Raw genomic sequence first — 14523 nt, forward strand, 5'->3', positions numbered from 1 at the left:
AGATATCGTACGACTGTTTTTCCGGGTTTTATATTGTTGGAAAATGATGCCCAGCATGACGCCTCATGACACTATTCGTTACCACTAGAATAACGGAAAGTTCCTCACCCTTAAATATTACAGTCCCAAAAATCCGTGAAATACAACTACAACACGTGGTCAAAAACCATATATTTAAATAAATTTCCAGACTTGAATGAATTGCTGAATTTTAAAATCACGAAATTATGCATTGTCGAAATTCGCACAGATTCCATTGTTTTGTTTATCAATTCAAATACCACCAGATGTTTCAGATGCATAAAAGAACAGGCTAATTAAATGAACATCGGCGGATAATTTTTAGTGTATTGTGTGACAAGGGACGAAAGTTGGCGATTGCGACCAGTGTGAAATTTGCACGTAAGCGAAGCGAGGACAGCAATAACACGAGTTGCGATGGGAGCAGGATTTTAGGGGCAAGATGTTTCAGCGCGGAGACGATTCAGCGCGGCGACGTGTTGTCGCTGGGATGATTTGACGCAGCGACGTTTTGGCGCAGTCTGATTCGTGGAGCCGATAGAATATTTTTCTACAGAATATTTGTTTATAGAACATTTTCCTTCGGTATATTGTTGGGGGAGACCGAAGGACTGGTTCTGCATGAATACTGGTTCAAATTAAAAGTTAAACAATTTTTTTTTACCCCCAAGCATAGTATCGTCTAAAAGTTGTGATTTTTCAAAAATTCCAACATGCTGATGGTGACTATTGCAACCTGGATATTGGGATAAGTTAGGTCTTTGTACGACAGGGGCATAATCAAACCCACACCACACCATCCCTTACGAAAACGCGAGAGGTGACTGTCGCGTCCCAAAGGATAGAATAAGTTCAGCCTCCGTATGACAGAGGCATAACCGAAATCACAACACACCATCCCTTACGAAAACCTGGAAGGTGACTGTCGTATCTCACAGGTTAGAATAAATTCGGCCTCCGTAATGACAGGGGTATAACCGAAACCACAACACATCATCCTTACTGGAATATTTACTTTTTATCGTATGTGCATGAAAAGTCGGGTTTTGCATAACAGTTCAGCAGGTGGAAAGTAGCCAATTTCATCTAAGTATTGTAAAGATAGGTGCGTGAACTTTCTCTGCAATTCCCATATTTATGGAACACGTGCGGAATTTCCCAATGAATTATTATTGTTTTTTCTTAAGCACGAAGCAGTCGGCTACCTAGAAAGAGTCCTCGCGCCCAACTGGTCCTGCACCGAAACATCCGAGGAAACATTCCTACGCCGAATTGTTTCTGCGCCAAAATAGCCTCCGGCGAAACGTAGCGCACGCAGTTGCAATTGCCAACTTTTGGCCCGAGTCACACACGATAGTTATAACAAGCGAATGAAAAGTAATGGAGCTTTGGGCACTGAAATATAATAATACTCGTATACTGGCACGCTCACGGTATGGCTCGGTATACGGCTGGCTTTCCGGAGAGAGAGAGATAGCTCAGAAGTGAAGGGCTGTCTTTCTTACACCGGTACAGACAAGCTTGTACACCGAAGATCAGTGCCCCTATAGCATATATTTTCTTTTGTAAATTAGTAACATTATATTTTTACTTAGACTGTTCCGCGTATGCTTAATAGCTAGTTAAGAGATAGCACTTTACTTCCAAGCTATATCTCTTTCTCCGAAACCCTTACCACTGCAGTGAGCGCTCTAGTGTTATTAGGCCGCTGTCCCATGGTTCGGAATTCGTTCCGTACGGAAATCTAATTACTCTTCAGCACCAATCAGAGGCTTTTCGGGCGTTCCGTTCCATATGCATAGGGTCAAATTACGTACTGTCAACGGAAGAGTGCATCCGTGAGATGCATTTTTGTGTGCGTAACAAGAGCGTAATCAAATCGAGGTTAGAGAAGATGAATCCGTCATTAGGTCTTGTCAGTATACCGGGACAATCTCTTGAAACTATACATACAATGCGCATGCGTCATATAATTCAATCTCATTCGTCGGTGAAATCGCTTTGCGGCGATATTTTCGTCTGCTGAGCAGAGCGCCAACGTACACAAAATGAAACTAAAGCTGTAAATCTCTCGCGCGTAAAGCCGTGGATTGAGGTTGTGCTGCTGTTTATTTTTACGTAAAGTGAATTGTTTAAAAAGAAGAGTATCGTTCAGCAATACCGCGGTCAATATCGGAAGATATCCAACCGACGCAATAAAGAATTCAACGGAAAAGCAAATATCAAATGATACAGAAATTGGGTGTTATTTATTGAAAGAAGAATTCTGAAATTCAATGTGAAATGTCATTAACAAGTGGGAGTCTGGACAAACAGAGGTAGGTAAGTAAAAACAAAGTTTATTGTGAACAGATTCTTTATTTACATAAAATTAAAAATGCGTCTCATTAACGATTTATGTTTCGTGCATTTTATTGGAAATTAGTTGTATCAAAAAATACCAAAAGATCCTGTCTGATAATAATAGCTTCTAATATTTTCAGGTACGAAATAATTCACTGTCAAAGCGGGACTAAATTTGTCAGGCATGGAAGCATCTAGGTAAATTTCTAATTACGTGATCTTTGACTATTACAATATTTTAACATGGATTCAATGATGAAATTATTTTTTTTTTCAGCAGGCTGAAAGTTTAAACCTTGATTAACACCAAGAAACTTATGCCTTACCTGATGGTCAAAACGTTTAGGTGGCAAGGATCCTGGTTTCTCGAGCGGTGCAATCATTATAACCATCGAACCTGGTTGTTCCGTCAGACATCAGGTGCCAGACTGAATTTCATCAGGCCATCGCCACCTTCTTAACATCAGTTGAGGCAAAATTGAAAAGCGGGATATACTACAGATGATAATGGCTGAATATCCCATCATTTTACTTTGATCGAGCCAATAGCGATAAGTTTGTTACTTAACCGTTGCTGCCAATTCATTCTACCGAGGAATCATTCTGTGCACCATTGCAATTCAAGCATTATTATTGACCAGCATTGTTTTTCAAACTATACCATTTAATTTGGTATCTTATTTTGAAGCTTACTTTTACTCTCTTTGGCATTAAATTCAGATAAATAGTTTTTCAAGTCCTCAATTAGATTCTAGGGTTGAATTTTTCCAGGCAAACTGAATCAATCTAAATCTAGAATTGTTAAATAACTACAGTTAAAAATGTCTTTAAATTAATCTTAGTTGACGGTGTCATCAGGCTAGCTAGTTGCACGATAACTTAAAACCAAATTTAATTTTACACTCTTTATAGGGTCCTACGCTAAGACTGAAAGCTTGTGAATCTCCATTTACCGCAATTATTTCTGCATTTCATGTTAGCATTGTCTGGAGCAAAAAAAATCTCATTTTGAGATTGGAAACGGAACCTGAAACGCAGAAGTTATTCAGTAGCACGAATTGAAAACCAAGAATTTTATAATGGTTCCTGCAACAAAGGGACTCTTTCCAAATATCCTTGTTACAAGGTGATGTTCGGAGGACTATGAACAAGATATTGTATCGGATTACATTATTTGGAAAAAAAATCTTCATAAACTTCGTTAAAAATTAGATATTAATTTATTTTGATGGAATAAGGGACACAATCTTGAATCCGATAAGTCGATATCTTCTTAATAATTTTCTGACATTACTCTAAAACATGATTGTCCTTGAAGCTAATTGTGACGTTAAGGCGCATTTTGAGAAAGTTGATTTTCAACTTGTGCCATAGGATGTGATCTACGTTCCTGGTTTCTACGCTTCCGATTAGATTTTCTTTGTTTCGAACCGCACTAACATGAAATACAGAAATCATTTTAATAAATCTAATATTACTTGAATTTTCAATTTGAGTATTAGGTTCCCTTCATTTATTTAATTGAACATCATTGAAAATTTGCGAAATGAACTCTGATAATCATTAGAAAATTTTTAATAGTAGTAGCAATAATTTATTGATCGGAAAAAATACATTGACTATCGACTATTTGTAAATTTTGTTGAACTATTTTCGAGAAAAAAAAAGATTCACCATTCTATTACAGATAGTGAGATATTTAAATTTCTTGAACGCTCGGTTCAATGTCTCATTTTCAAAAGTGATAAAATTCAATATTACCACCTGAAATCACAAGAGAGTGAGAAAGTTGCTTAGTTGCTTCAAAGTGGCGATGATTTTTGTACGTGTGATAAATTGAATAGGCAGATAACAGTAAATATTAGAGATGTAATTATTTTGGCCGTATCACCTGTTGATAGAAAAAAATTTCATTGTTATTTCTAATGTACGAAATAATAAAAGTGATCAAATAAAATGTTCCCACCTACCTGCTGCGTTTCTTCCAAGCACCCAACATTTAAACAGATTTCTCATTTCAGTCGAATAAAGCCAATTTTCAAAGAGCATTAGCATCAACTTTCCGAGTCACTACCTCGACTGTTTGAGATTCTAACCTCAAAAATTCGTATGAACTACATCACCGCCAGAAACAGAGTTTGACAGCTGAAACTCGGAGTGGCCAGCCTGTCCGAGCAGCCGATAAAACTCGCGCATGCGCATTAAATGAAATGAAACGTTTCGAGTTTGCACGCTTTCGCCAATGAGACGTACAGTTTATTCGCGGGCTTTGTTTCGCCAAAACTACACACGCTATGTGTGATATTTAGCGCATACTCGAATGATATATTTGTTTTGAGAGTTTTCTGTCTCTGGAATAGAGCTGCAGGATTCGGTCTCTGGACACGGAAGGAAGGTGGAGAAGGATGACTTGTTAATTGTGTGATTAACTCCGGGAACAGCCCGAATAGTTTGACCACTTCAACTTGGTTTTTCGAGATAGCCTCAGAATTTGTTTTCTCACCCTCATGTGCACAGGCACGAGTGGAATAGACCCATCATCATAGGCCGTGTAAACGGTTGAGGGTCAAACTTGATCTGTGAGTGTGAAGCACGCACAGATAGATCGCTCTGAGAGGTTGGCTCGTGATGCGAAATTATTTATTTCGGAAAAGGAAATATAGCAATTATACGTCAATGTTTTGTTCCCGGGAGGCGGGATAAGAGACAGGATGAAAGGTTGTGAACTTATTCTTCTGGGAATCTCTAAGAGATTTTCGATAATTTAGGAAGGGATAGTTCTTGCTTATTTGCTCTGATATTAATGAAGTTTGCCTGCGGCAAGACTGACTATTAATTGCGTGATGGCGTGTTGGTCAGAGGGACGGTATTTGATTATTCTGGATCGTTGACTAGTCGGTTTTGGTGATGGATAATGATTCGTTTAGTGGGAACTAAGACAGAATATTATTCGTGTGCTAGTACGGTAGTCGGAAGGACTTGGATGGTAGTTCGGTTTACCTATGGGTAGACTCAATATTATTTATGTGATAGCCTGGTCGTCAGAGGGACGGTATTTGATAATGAGGAATCGTCGCTGACAGTTGATTTTGATATTGTAATTATTCGTTTCGATAGTACTCAAACAGAATATTACGTGAGTGATAGCACAGTAGTCAGAAGGACTTTGATAGTGATTCAGTTTGCGTATGGCAAGACTGGATATTACTAGCGTGGTAGTTAAAGGCAAGGGGATTCTACGCAAATGTACCTTCACCTGTATTAAGGGGGCTTTCCAGTGTGACAGCCCGAAAAATCGCTGTTTTTCGCGATTTTTTTTTTTAAAGAAAAAATAATCTAATCGGTCTGGTTTTTTTTTTGTATATTAATTGGGTATTGAAGAATACAAAACAATTTTTTAAAGATCGATTTATTTATTAATTAGTATCTATAAAAATGATGAAACAATTGTTGCAGAAAATGCACTTGGATGTGGTGGCCACATTGGGGGTCACAATTTTGATCTGAGACAAAAAACACAAAAAGATTATTGATCGGTATATAATTGGCTTTCGTGCTATGGAAGCTTTTTTCTTTTTTTTTTTTTTTGCAAAAATGGCGCCGGTTTGAACAAAAAGTATCGATTTTAGCATTTTTTTTTGGCAGTTTTTTTTACAAAAAAATAGGAAGATGTCAAAAAAAAAAAAAAAGCTTCCATAGCACGATAAACAATGACGTTAAGAATATTGTGTAAAAAATTCAACTCGATAGCTTTAAAACTCTGCCCTCCAAGTTGGCCACCGTTTTGAAAAATGCTGTTTCGAGAAAAACGCGTTCAAAGTTTCAAGTGAGGAAATTTTAGGTAAATCGTTTACTTACGGTCAATCAGCGATGCCAGGTCCATACAATATCCCTTCTGCTTCTTCGAAAAGATCGTGCTCAATGGATTGTTCAATCCGACGAGCTGTCCTCGCCTCTTTGCTATCCAGGGACGCCCGGCGGTTTGCTTGGGTGATGCGCGCATTCTTGTATTTAGCGGCGAAATCTGCGGCGCTCGGCCCTATCGTGCATCCCATCGTCTCCAAAATTTTTAAAATTGGGTCGTAACCTTCATTGAAGGTGCACACAGCACACTGCGTAGCGATTTCTACTATCTGCTTGCCGCAGAATACGTGCTTTGGGGCTAGTTGCCACACACAGTGATTGATTGATTTTCAAGAATTTAGCACGCCGTCCGCTTTTTTTTTGAAAATTGAGTGCGCAAAAAAATAAGTCGCGCGACTAATTTACGGCTAATTAACGGCAAATTATGCAATAGTCCGAATTCACATTTTCGACAATTGGCGAGCCAAGTTCATGTACGTGCAGGTAGGAACGAGACAATAGAAATAACAGTCGCACGGGCAGACGGCCGACGCGGCAGCTGTAGCGCTCCCTTGCCTTCTTCCAAAAAATGCTGTACAGTAACCGAAATAATCTGAATTTCGGCATGAAAATTTCAGGGAATATTCGGAAGAGTGTATACTATTCGATAAAGCAAAAAAAAAAAAATCGATTTTTTGAAAATTTCACACTGGAAAGCTCCCTTAAGACTTTCAGTCGCTATGACCGTGACTCTCTACGGGTTCAGGTGTCCTACCTACGGGTCGGGGGATTGTGAGACGATCACCGTATCTGAGCTATGAGGTCAGACGCAATGCTGTTCTTCACTCAGACACGGCTCCCTGGTACCTAAGGAGTTTATTTTATTGAAAACAAATAGGATTTATTAGTACGCTGAATGCCCTCCTTTGATGGGAAGTTGTGTTGAGGATTCCTTGCACGGGTACTCCACGTCTCCTGATCGTGGGTCCTTGGTGTCCGGCTCCTCGTGGATGTGGGAAGTATGGGTCTTCTCGTGGAAGTCTGCGATGATCTATCCTGGCGGTTGCTCAATAGGTGATAGATAGATTACTAGATTCCCGTTTGCGCTCGTCTTATATACTCTTATTGTCTAGTTACGCCGTTTTCGCGGATAGAGATTGGTCGCGTTCCCTGAAGAAGGGGTACGGTAAATCGTGTGATTTGATTAGGTTCCCGGTATGTGGCGGGGTTATCGAGTGGACAGTTAGATTTGGCTTGGGTTTACCAAGCAAAATATTAGGGGGCACGCGCTGAGCCCCAGGTGTCGGTACGCCAGCCAGGCGTCCCGTCACAGTATAGTTTCAAGAGATTGTCACGGTATAATTATTCCAAAAACTAAATGGAAATAATCAAATTCGTAAACTTTCCGCTATATTTGACGTAATGTATAAACTTATATATGTATCTTGCCAAGCGTTCGACCGTTCAAACTAGTGGATCAAGCAATCAACATAACGTCTGACCACACCGACGTATGAACTATACACCGTGACTAATCTTTGCGTCGTCTGAACGTGGTCCCTGCCGCAGGACATTAGTATAAATACGACTGCTTCGGACACGCCGGTCAGCAGACCCGTGGCATAGCGCCTAACTGACTCACGTCAATTTCGGAGCAGAGCATAGCATAGCGCCGGCTGTGACTCAATTCATTTTCATTTATTCTTCGTTTAATTGATAAAATACTATAGGCAAAGCGCCTTTTGAATAGACGATAAATCAAATTGGATGGAAGTAAAGCAACGGTTGCGATTTGCAAGCGATCGTTTCGCTGGTAAAGATTCCAGATCATGGAACATCCCAAGAAAAGCAACCTAGTACGAGTGAAGCTGGAACACTTCTGATTGATGCATTTAGAAGTGACTAGATTTCCGCACGGAACGCATTCCGAACCATGGGACAACGCCTTCATTATATTTCAGTGACTTGCGTGGCAGTTTTGCGAGACGTGAGTGACCAATTTTTTCTCCCTGTGGACGAAACAGCAGCAATCTCAAACTGCACATGCGCGAACTTATCTTTACAACTCTGAGATGAAATTGACAACTTTCATCCCGCTAAACTGCTACGCTAAGCTCCACTTTGCTTGCACGTACGAGAAAAAATGCATTTATTCAATCTCAACCCTACCTATTTTCTTGTTAGCACACCTTCATCTGTGGATATCCGTAGGCGTACGCAAAGGTGTATATAGCAAATACATTCCGATATAATATTGTTAAGAGAAATACCAGGGGGTTAGGGAAGGCAAATAAAGCAACGATATTAGTCAGCAGCTTACAATTAGTCAGCGGCAAGTTTATTCAGTTGGCTTCAGTTATAAGCACCGAAGAGTAACTGCTCACGAGCTCGACAAACTCAAGACTGCCCGATTTTCGTTGATTAAGAAGATTCTGGTGTTCTCGCCCCTCTCCCGTCCCAATTCCCTCGCCCGGTGGCTGTGATAAGCTCGTTCTATGAATACCTCTCCCGCCGCGTAACCACAGACGTTAACGATTTTATGCTTGTGTTGACTTAATGTTTCCTTATGTTAATTAGGTTAACTTCAACTTCGGAAAACTAAGGAATCTATAAGGTTGTATATACTCCGTCAAAGTTTTTATGGGTACGAATGATTTCGTAGCTTACTTGGTAACGTGCTTGCCTAGTAACTGTTAGGTCGCGGGATCGAGTCTCGCTGTTGAGCTACGAACTCATTCGCACCCATGAAAACTTTCAGTACATTTAAGTCACTTTATATTTTAGAAATGCGTTTTTCTCGGCTATTCTTCGCTATCTAGTTCGATGGCTTTGTGTACTTAATAGTTAATAAGTAACCTTCCTCCATGGTAAGTATGGAGATATTCTGAGACCCGACTACCCCACCATCTCCTTGTATGCCTGTCATCTGAATTTGTGACTGTTGGTTACCCTGACAAACAACTGCTCTTGAATATTAACCATTGACATTCTTATATGTCTATGATTTTAACGCATACGCGTCAAACTATAGCAGTCGACAGATCATTCTGTCGATAGATAATCACTCTGTATGCATAATAATACAGTGCACCTTATAAACAAGTTTGAGAATCTGAACCACTTTTATTGTATGTTGCAGATTTCAACTACAGAATGGAGCTGTAACACATCAAAGCAAAGAGTGGAGAATAAAACAAAATACATATCCTAAGCTGATTGGAAAGAGGCTAGCTAAACAATTGCGTGTTCTACCTGAAGTTAGTTAGAGAGCTTAGGTTAGGTTAGGTTACTTAGATTAAGTTCAGCTTGAACATGTGCCTGGAGAGAATAAAAATTATCATGATAAAAAAGCGGAGTAGGAGCTATATTCGTGCCCAGTGAAAGAGTGAAAGATCTGCTTGAATTAAGCAGAAAAGTGACGAGATGTCTCAGGGATTTTGTGATAGATTTGGCATCAGAAATTCTCGAAATGATTGAATAAAACGTGAACTCATGGCGCACTTTTTTTCCTATAGATTTTGTGGGAAGTTCCGAACTTAAGTTGCTGGCTTCACCATTCCTTGGAAAAAAATGGTGCATTGTATTAAAAATGCAAATAGTGGGTAATTTTCAGCGAATATGTAGCTGTGTGAAGACGAGTGCTGCGTTTACACCAGAAGGCTTGAGCTGCAATGGTACAACTACCCGTGTGAACGCAGGATGAGGTTAAAAAAAAAATATGATGGTGGACCGCATGAAAAAAATTCTTCATGTATCCCCTTCTGAACCATACAACTTTTGTAGGACACATTTTCCAATTGAACCATTAGGTGGGCTGAAAACGTATTGTATCTTTCAAATCGGGACGCCCTACATATGCATTCAGTCAATGGCATGTGTAACACATGCTATTTTTGCAACATGTGTAAAGAAAAGTCTAATCTGAAATTCACCGAAGGTGCCACTGAAAGCGCGTGAACTTGAGGTTCAGCAATTTACATTTATTATCAATGACACAGTGCATATAATTGATAGAGTTTTCAACTGGCTGACGACGAGTGGATCACGAACTCCGACCTAGTGATGTTGACGCACCAGATTTGCAATTATATAGGTAATAAATGATGGAACGATGAGGAAAAGACGAGAATCACGTTACCTACCGCATACAAGAAGCGCTATTGCTCCGATTGGGATTTATCGATATAAAATAAAGTGCTATCGCGCCGCTTGGTATTTCTCGACATCAAATAAACAAAGTGCTATCGCGCTGCTTGGGTCTTTTCGTACTCGTTTAGAGAAAGCCCGATTGCGCTGTTTAGGATTCTTTGACAGTGTTTCTTCAATACCCCCTGGGACTCAAACGGTTGCGATAGAAATTAAAAATAAAATACGTAGTGTCTTTCTTGCGATACATGCAGTAGGTACGAGATAGCGAGAAGAAACAGAAAAGAACACAGATTTTCTTAACGTATTGTTACGGTTTCCCCCTTCGAATATGCATGTATTCATTTAATTAAGCAAAATGAAGATCTGATGTTCCCGGACAACGATCGTCTCTTGAAATCAACGAGAATCTTTCTGGATTTTTCCTTGAACGGACTTTATAAACGACACACGTCTCCTTGTACTTTTGTCCTAATTAAACCACCCCAGTTTTTTAAATTCTCCTGATTATTTATTTTGCCCGCTTACGTAACAGTATTAACAAAAGAGAATAGAGACCATTACAACGCGATGTATTCCAAATTAGAGGGACTAGAGACGAACTACGTAACAGCTCACAGCGGTATCAGAGATGAAAGGTAATAAGAAAGATTTTCTTCCGTACGGCGCAATACTCCAAAGGCAAAGAACGACGTGTTATACCGCGCAGCGATATAAGATCGCGCACGCAGTACGCTTACGATATTAATTACTCGAAAGATATTGGGTAAGAAAGCAGATCATAATCAAGTTAGAGAAGATATATACAAGATAAAGAAGAGATAGATAACCGATAATAAGAGACGAAATTAAACTTTGTGAATTCATAAGCTGACTAATTTACCAATCACTACAGAGAAACAAGAAATGATCAAATTCAAGTGAAGCAAGGTGATTACAGATATTCTGATCCAACGTAAGCGAAGAAATAATAAAGCGCTGCTGTTCAGCGATATCAGATAATTAATCAATTATAGTGAAACGAGATCAAGAAAATAGGCAATAGTCACTACAAATAAGTAAGTGCTACTCAGTCGCGAAATTAATTGCGGTATTAGATAGGAAAAGGAGAGATACGAGCCCACGTGACTCATGCAGAGCAGAGTGCGAGAAAATATAAGAGCGAAGAGAACGAAGATATAGACAAGATATGTTACAAGTAACTTCGTGGCTTGACAAAATAACGAAACGAAGCCTCACTTACGAAAATAGAAGAGAATATCAGAAAACAGGTACAAGAAACAGATATAGATCGAATAGAAAATTAGAGACGATGCGGTAAAAGAATTGATAATAGAAAACACGTCTGAATGCCGAATAGACTGAACTAAAGTGTGCCGGGTCGAGTGGTGCTCCTCGCGATCCCGGCTGATTTTCGGCGTGGTGCTATCACACGGTTCTCTCCTCGTCCTGTGCGATCGCTAATTGAGTCAGCAGGTCACGCGAGACGGGCAGTGGTCCATCTTCACTCGGCTTCTCCTCCTTCGTTGACATATATTGAAATATCGATCCGTCGAGCGATATGTAGAGAGGTTGCAGTCAGCTGCTCTGCGCTGTTCGTCAGAAGGGAAGATTCACCCCTCGCGGTATTGCGGTATCGATACGTGAGTAGATCGTGCAGATAGACGACGATAATTGAAGATATAACGATATTACTCAATATTGCAGTATTGATATCGAAAAGGTACAGATCCTATGCCGACTCCTCGGTATTCTGATATTTTCCGCGCAGTCCATTTCTCTGGTATCTCAGCTCGACACTGGCCCTATGGCACCATTGTACCGAGACATCCTGGTAATGCTGATTTTTAGATGGGGTTCCCATCCTGAATCCACCAATTTGATGTGGTGTCCATCCCTTACCAACTCGGGTTTGGTTACGAAGCTGCGGTCCTTTAATGAGTCATGTGCATCAGGCAAACATGCTCCTATTTGATGACTGATGGCGAAATAGGCGGTATGGTTTGCTCAGCACCAGGCTGATAAGTGTCGTCAACGGTTTGTGTATCCAAGCAGCTGTAGCGGTGTTTGGGTGGTTCGGTTCCTGGCCGAGAAGTCTGGTCATTGGAGGTCTGCGTGGGCACTTCCGAACGTGTACCAGACATGACCCTATTCACAATCCCTGCAGGCATCCACCTGGAGTGGGATTGGGGATATTCCGATCTCTGTAGCTGACGGTGTGATGCTGTTGACCCGGTCCGTGACCTCTGCGTTGCGATATCCGGTTCTCTCGAAGCGATGCTAATGAAGCTGGCTCTCGTAGTGCGATATAAAAGGTAGAAAATAGACAGGTATTAGCTTAATAAATGAATATCACTTAAAATTAGCTAGTCGTTTCTTTGGAGTATTGGCCTCCGACGTGTTTTCGTCGTGTTTTGCGTTATTCTGTGGAGGAAGAAGTAATTTATTATAGCCCATGTGACATAGTAGGGGAAGATCACCGGTTGTGGCCATGCTTCGATTGTGGTCACCTTTGGATCATTTTCGATAGGGGGCAGATACAGTCGATACGACAATTGTCGTTTGTGCCCAATGTAAGCACGATGATTTCGTGCTGACACCGAAGTCAAAACATCCATATGATAAGTTAGCTGCGGTCGGTAACATTGTTTCGTGCCAGTCAGTCAACGTTGATGTAAATGCTTATCGTGTTAAAAGTGCGACAAATTACACTCCGTCACTGCAAACAGGTGAGTAAAATCATGTTTCGAAATGGAAAACAATATATTATGTGTATCGGTTGAAGCAAAAAGTTCGCACCAGAAAATTTGCTGGTTTTTTTTTGACAGCCCCGCTTTTTCTAGTAGTAGCCACTCAAATGTCACCGGTTGTGGTCATCCACGCATTGTTCGCATGTAATTGAGAAAAAAATTTAAATCGTCAGAAAAACAAAAAAAAATTTATTCATTTTGGCGACTTTAACCTCACTTTAACGGCTTCATTAAATAAAGCACGGTGTTCGCTATTTGATAGCTCGTAGTTCGACCGAACCGCGTGGAAGGTGTGAGTCGCTTGAAATCAAAGATGAGTTTGTGGTGTTGAGTTTATTTATACTTATTATTTATCCATTATATTAACGTCCATGATATATCATACAAACAACAGGAATTAACAGGGTTTGATTTTGACAAAGCGAAGATCTTAGATTTAGAGAATAACTGGTTAAAAAGATCGGTTAGTGAAATGGTTTGGATTAAACTTAATGACACGGTAAACAAGCGTACTGACACCCAGAATCTGAGTGCAATGTACAACGAGATTTTATCGGTTTATAACGATTATCTTGGTGACGCACGTTAGTTTTTACTTTATTTTGAATGTTTAGACTATTTTAATGTATTTAATTTTTGTTTTGACTCAGATATTGTAGAAATGTTTTAGAGTATTGTTTTGAATTCCCGCGGCGGTGAATGTGGGAAACAAGGGCGCTTCATTCGCTTACTGTTTCCTCATTTATGTATATTTTGAGGTTGACTGCGGTCGACAGTTTATTTACATGTACAAGTCGGTTCTGTTAGCTGCGTTCTTTTTAATTAATAAATTTTTGAATTTTGTTAATTATTTATGAGGAGCTAATGAAGTTGTATAAGAAGATTTATATTGTCTACGCTTATAAATTGAGGTAAATTTATTTGCTATTAATTGTATAATCTTGTTATATGTATTATGCGTTGTGTTTAAAATATTTTGTATTTATATGTATTGTTACAAAGGGTGAAATCACCCCTTTTGCCCCCTCTTTAATGATCTAGTAGTCGGCATAGATAAAAGACGTTTATAAACCTCTTATGTCTTTAAAAAGAATAAGGTTGCTGCGCCAACCGATATTATTGTAAAAACAGTCTTGTTTCAGACTTTAAACAAGAAACACGTATATTGCATTAAAAGCATTTTTCACGATATTTTTGTTCACGCCTTTGATTTGATAATAAGTAAACTCGCGGATCCATATTTTATTAACGTAACGCCTAAACCGTTACAATTGGTGTCAGAAGCGGGATCTTGAGTTCTTATTAATCAAGTTGATTCAGTGCGTGAAATAGTGAAATAAACTATGAGTAGCGGTCGTTTAACACGCTCTCGTCGTCGGGAAAGTGGCGGTGAAGAACATTCTATCACCGAAAATCCGCA

At 39.7% G+C, this 14523-nt stretch overlaps 1 protein-coding gene across 2 annotated transcripts in view; it reads left to right on the forward strand.

Moving 5' to 3' along the window:
- The window catches only part of LOC107226558 (tRNA-uridine aminocarboxypropyltransferase 2), a 75592-nt gene extending 61573 nt beyond the window's left edge, over positions 1-14019 (forward strand). The window contains exon 5 of one of the 2 annotated variants that reach the window (XM_046739988.1): positions 9347-14015. In XM_046739988.1, coding sequence (XP_046595944.1) covers positions 9347-9473 — 127 coding nt within the window. In that variant the 3' untranslated portion in view covers positions 9474-14015. Of the gene's footprint in view, positions 1-9346 lie in introns of both variants that reach the window. The other variant, XM_046739989.1, reaches the window with a different exon arrangement.
- Positions 14020-14523: the final 504 nt, after the last annotated feature.

The sequence above is a fragment of the Neodiprion lecontei genome, chromosome 5, assembly GCF_021901455.1.
Source record: "Neodiprion lecontei isolate iyNeoLeco1 chromosome 5, iyNeoLeco1.1, whole genome shotgun sequence".
Taxonomy (NCBI): domain Eukaryota; kingdom Metazoa; phylum Arthropoda; class Insecta; order Hymenoptera; family Diprionidae; genus Neodiprion; species Neodiprion lecontei.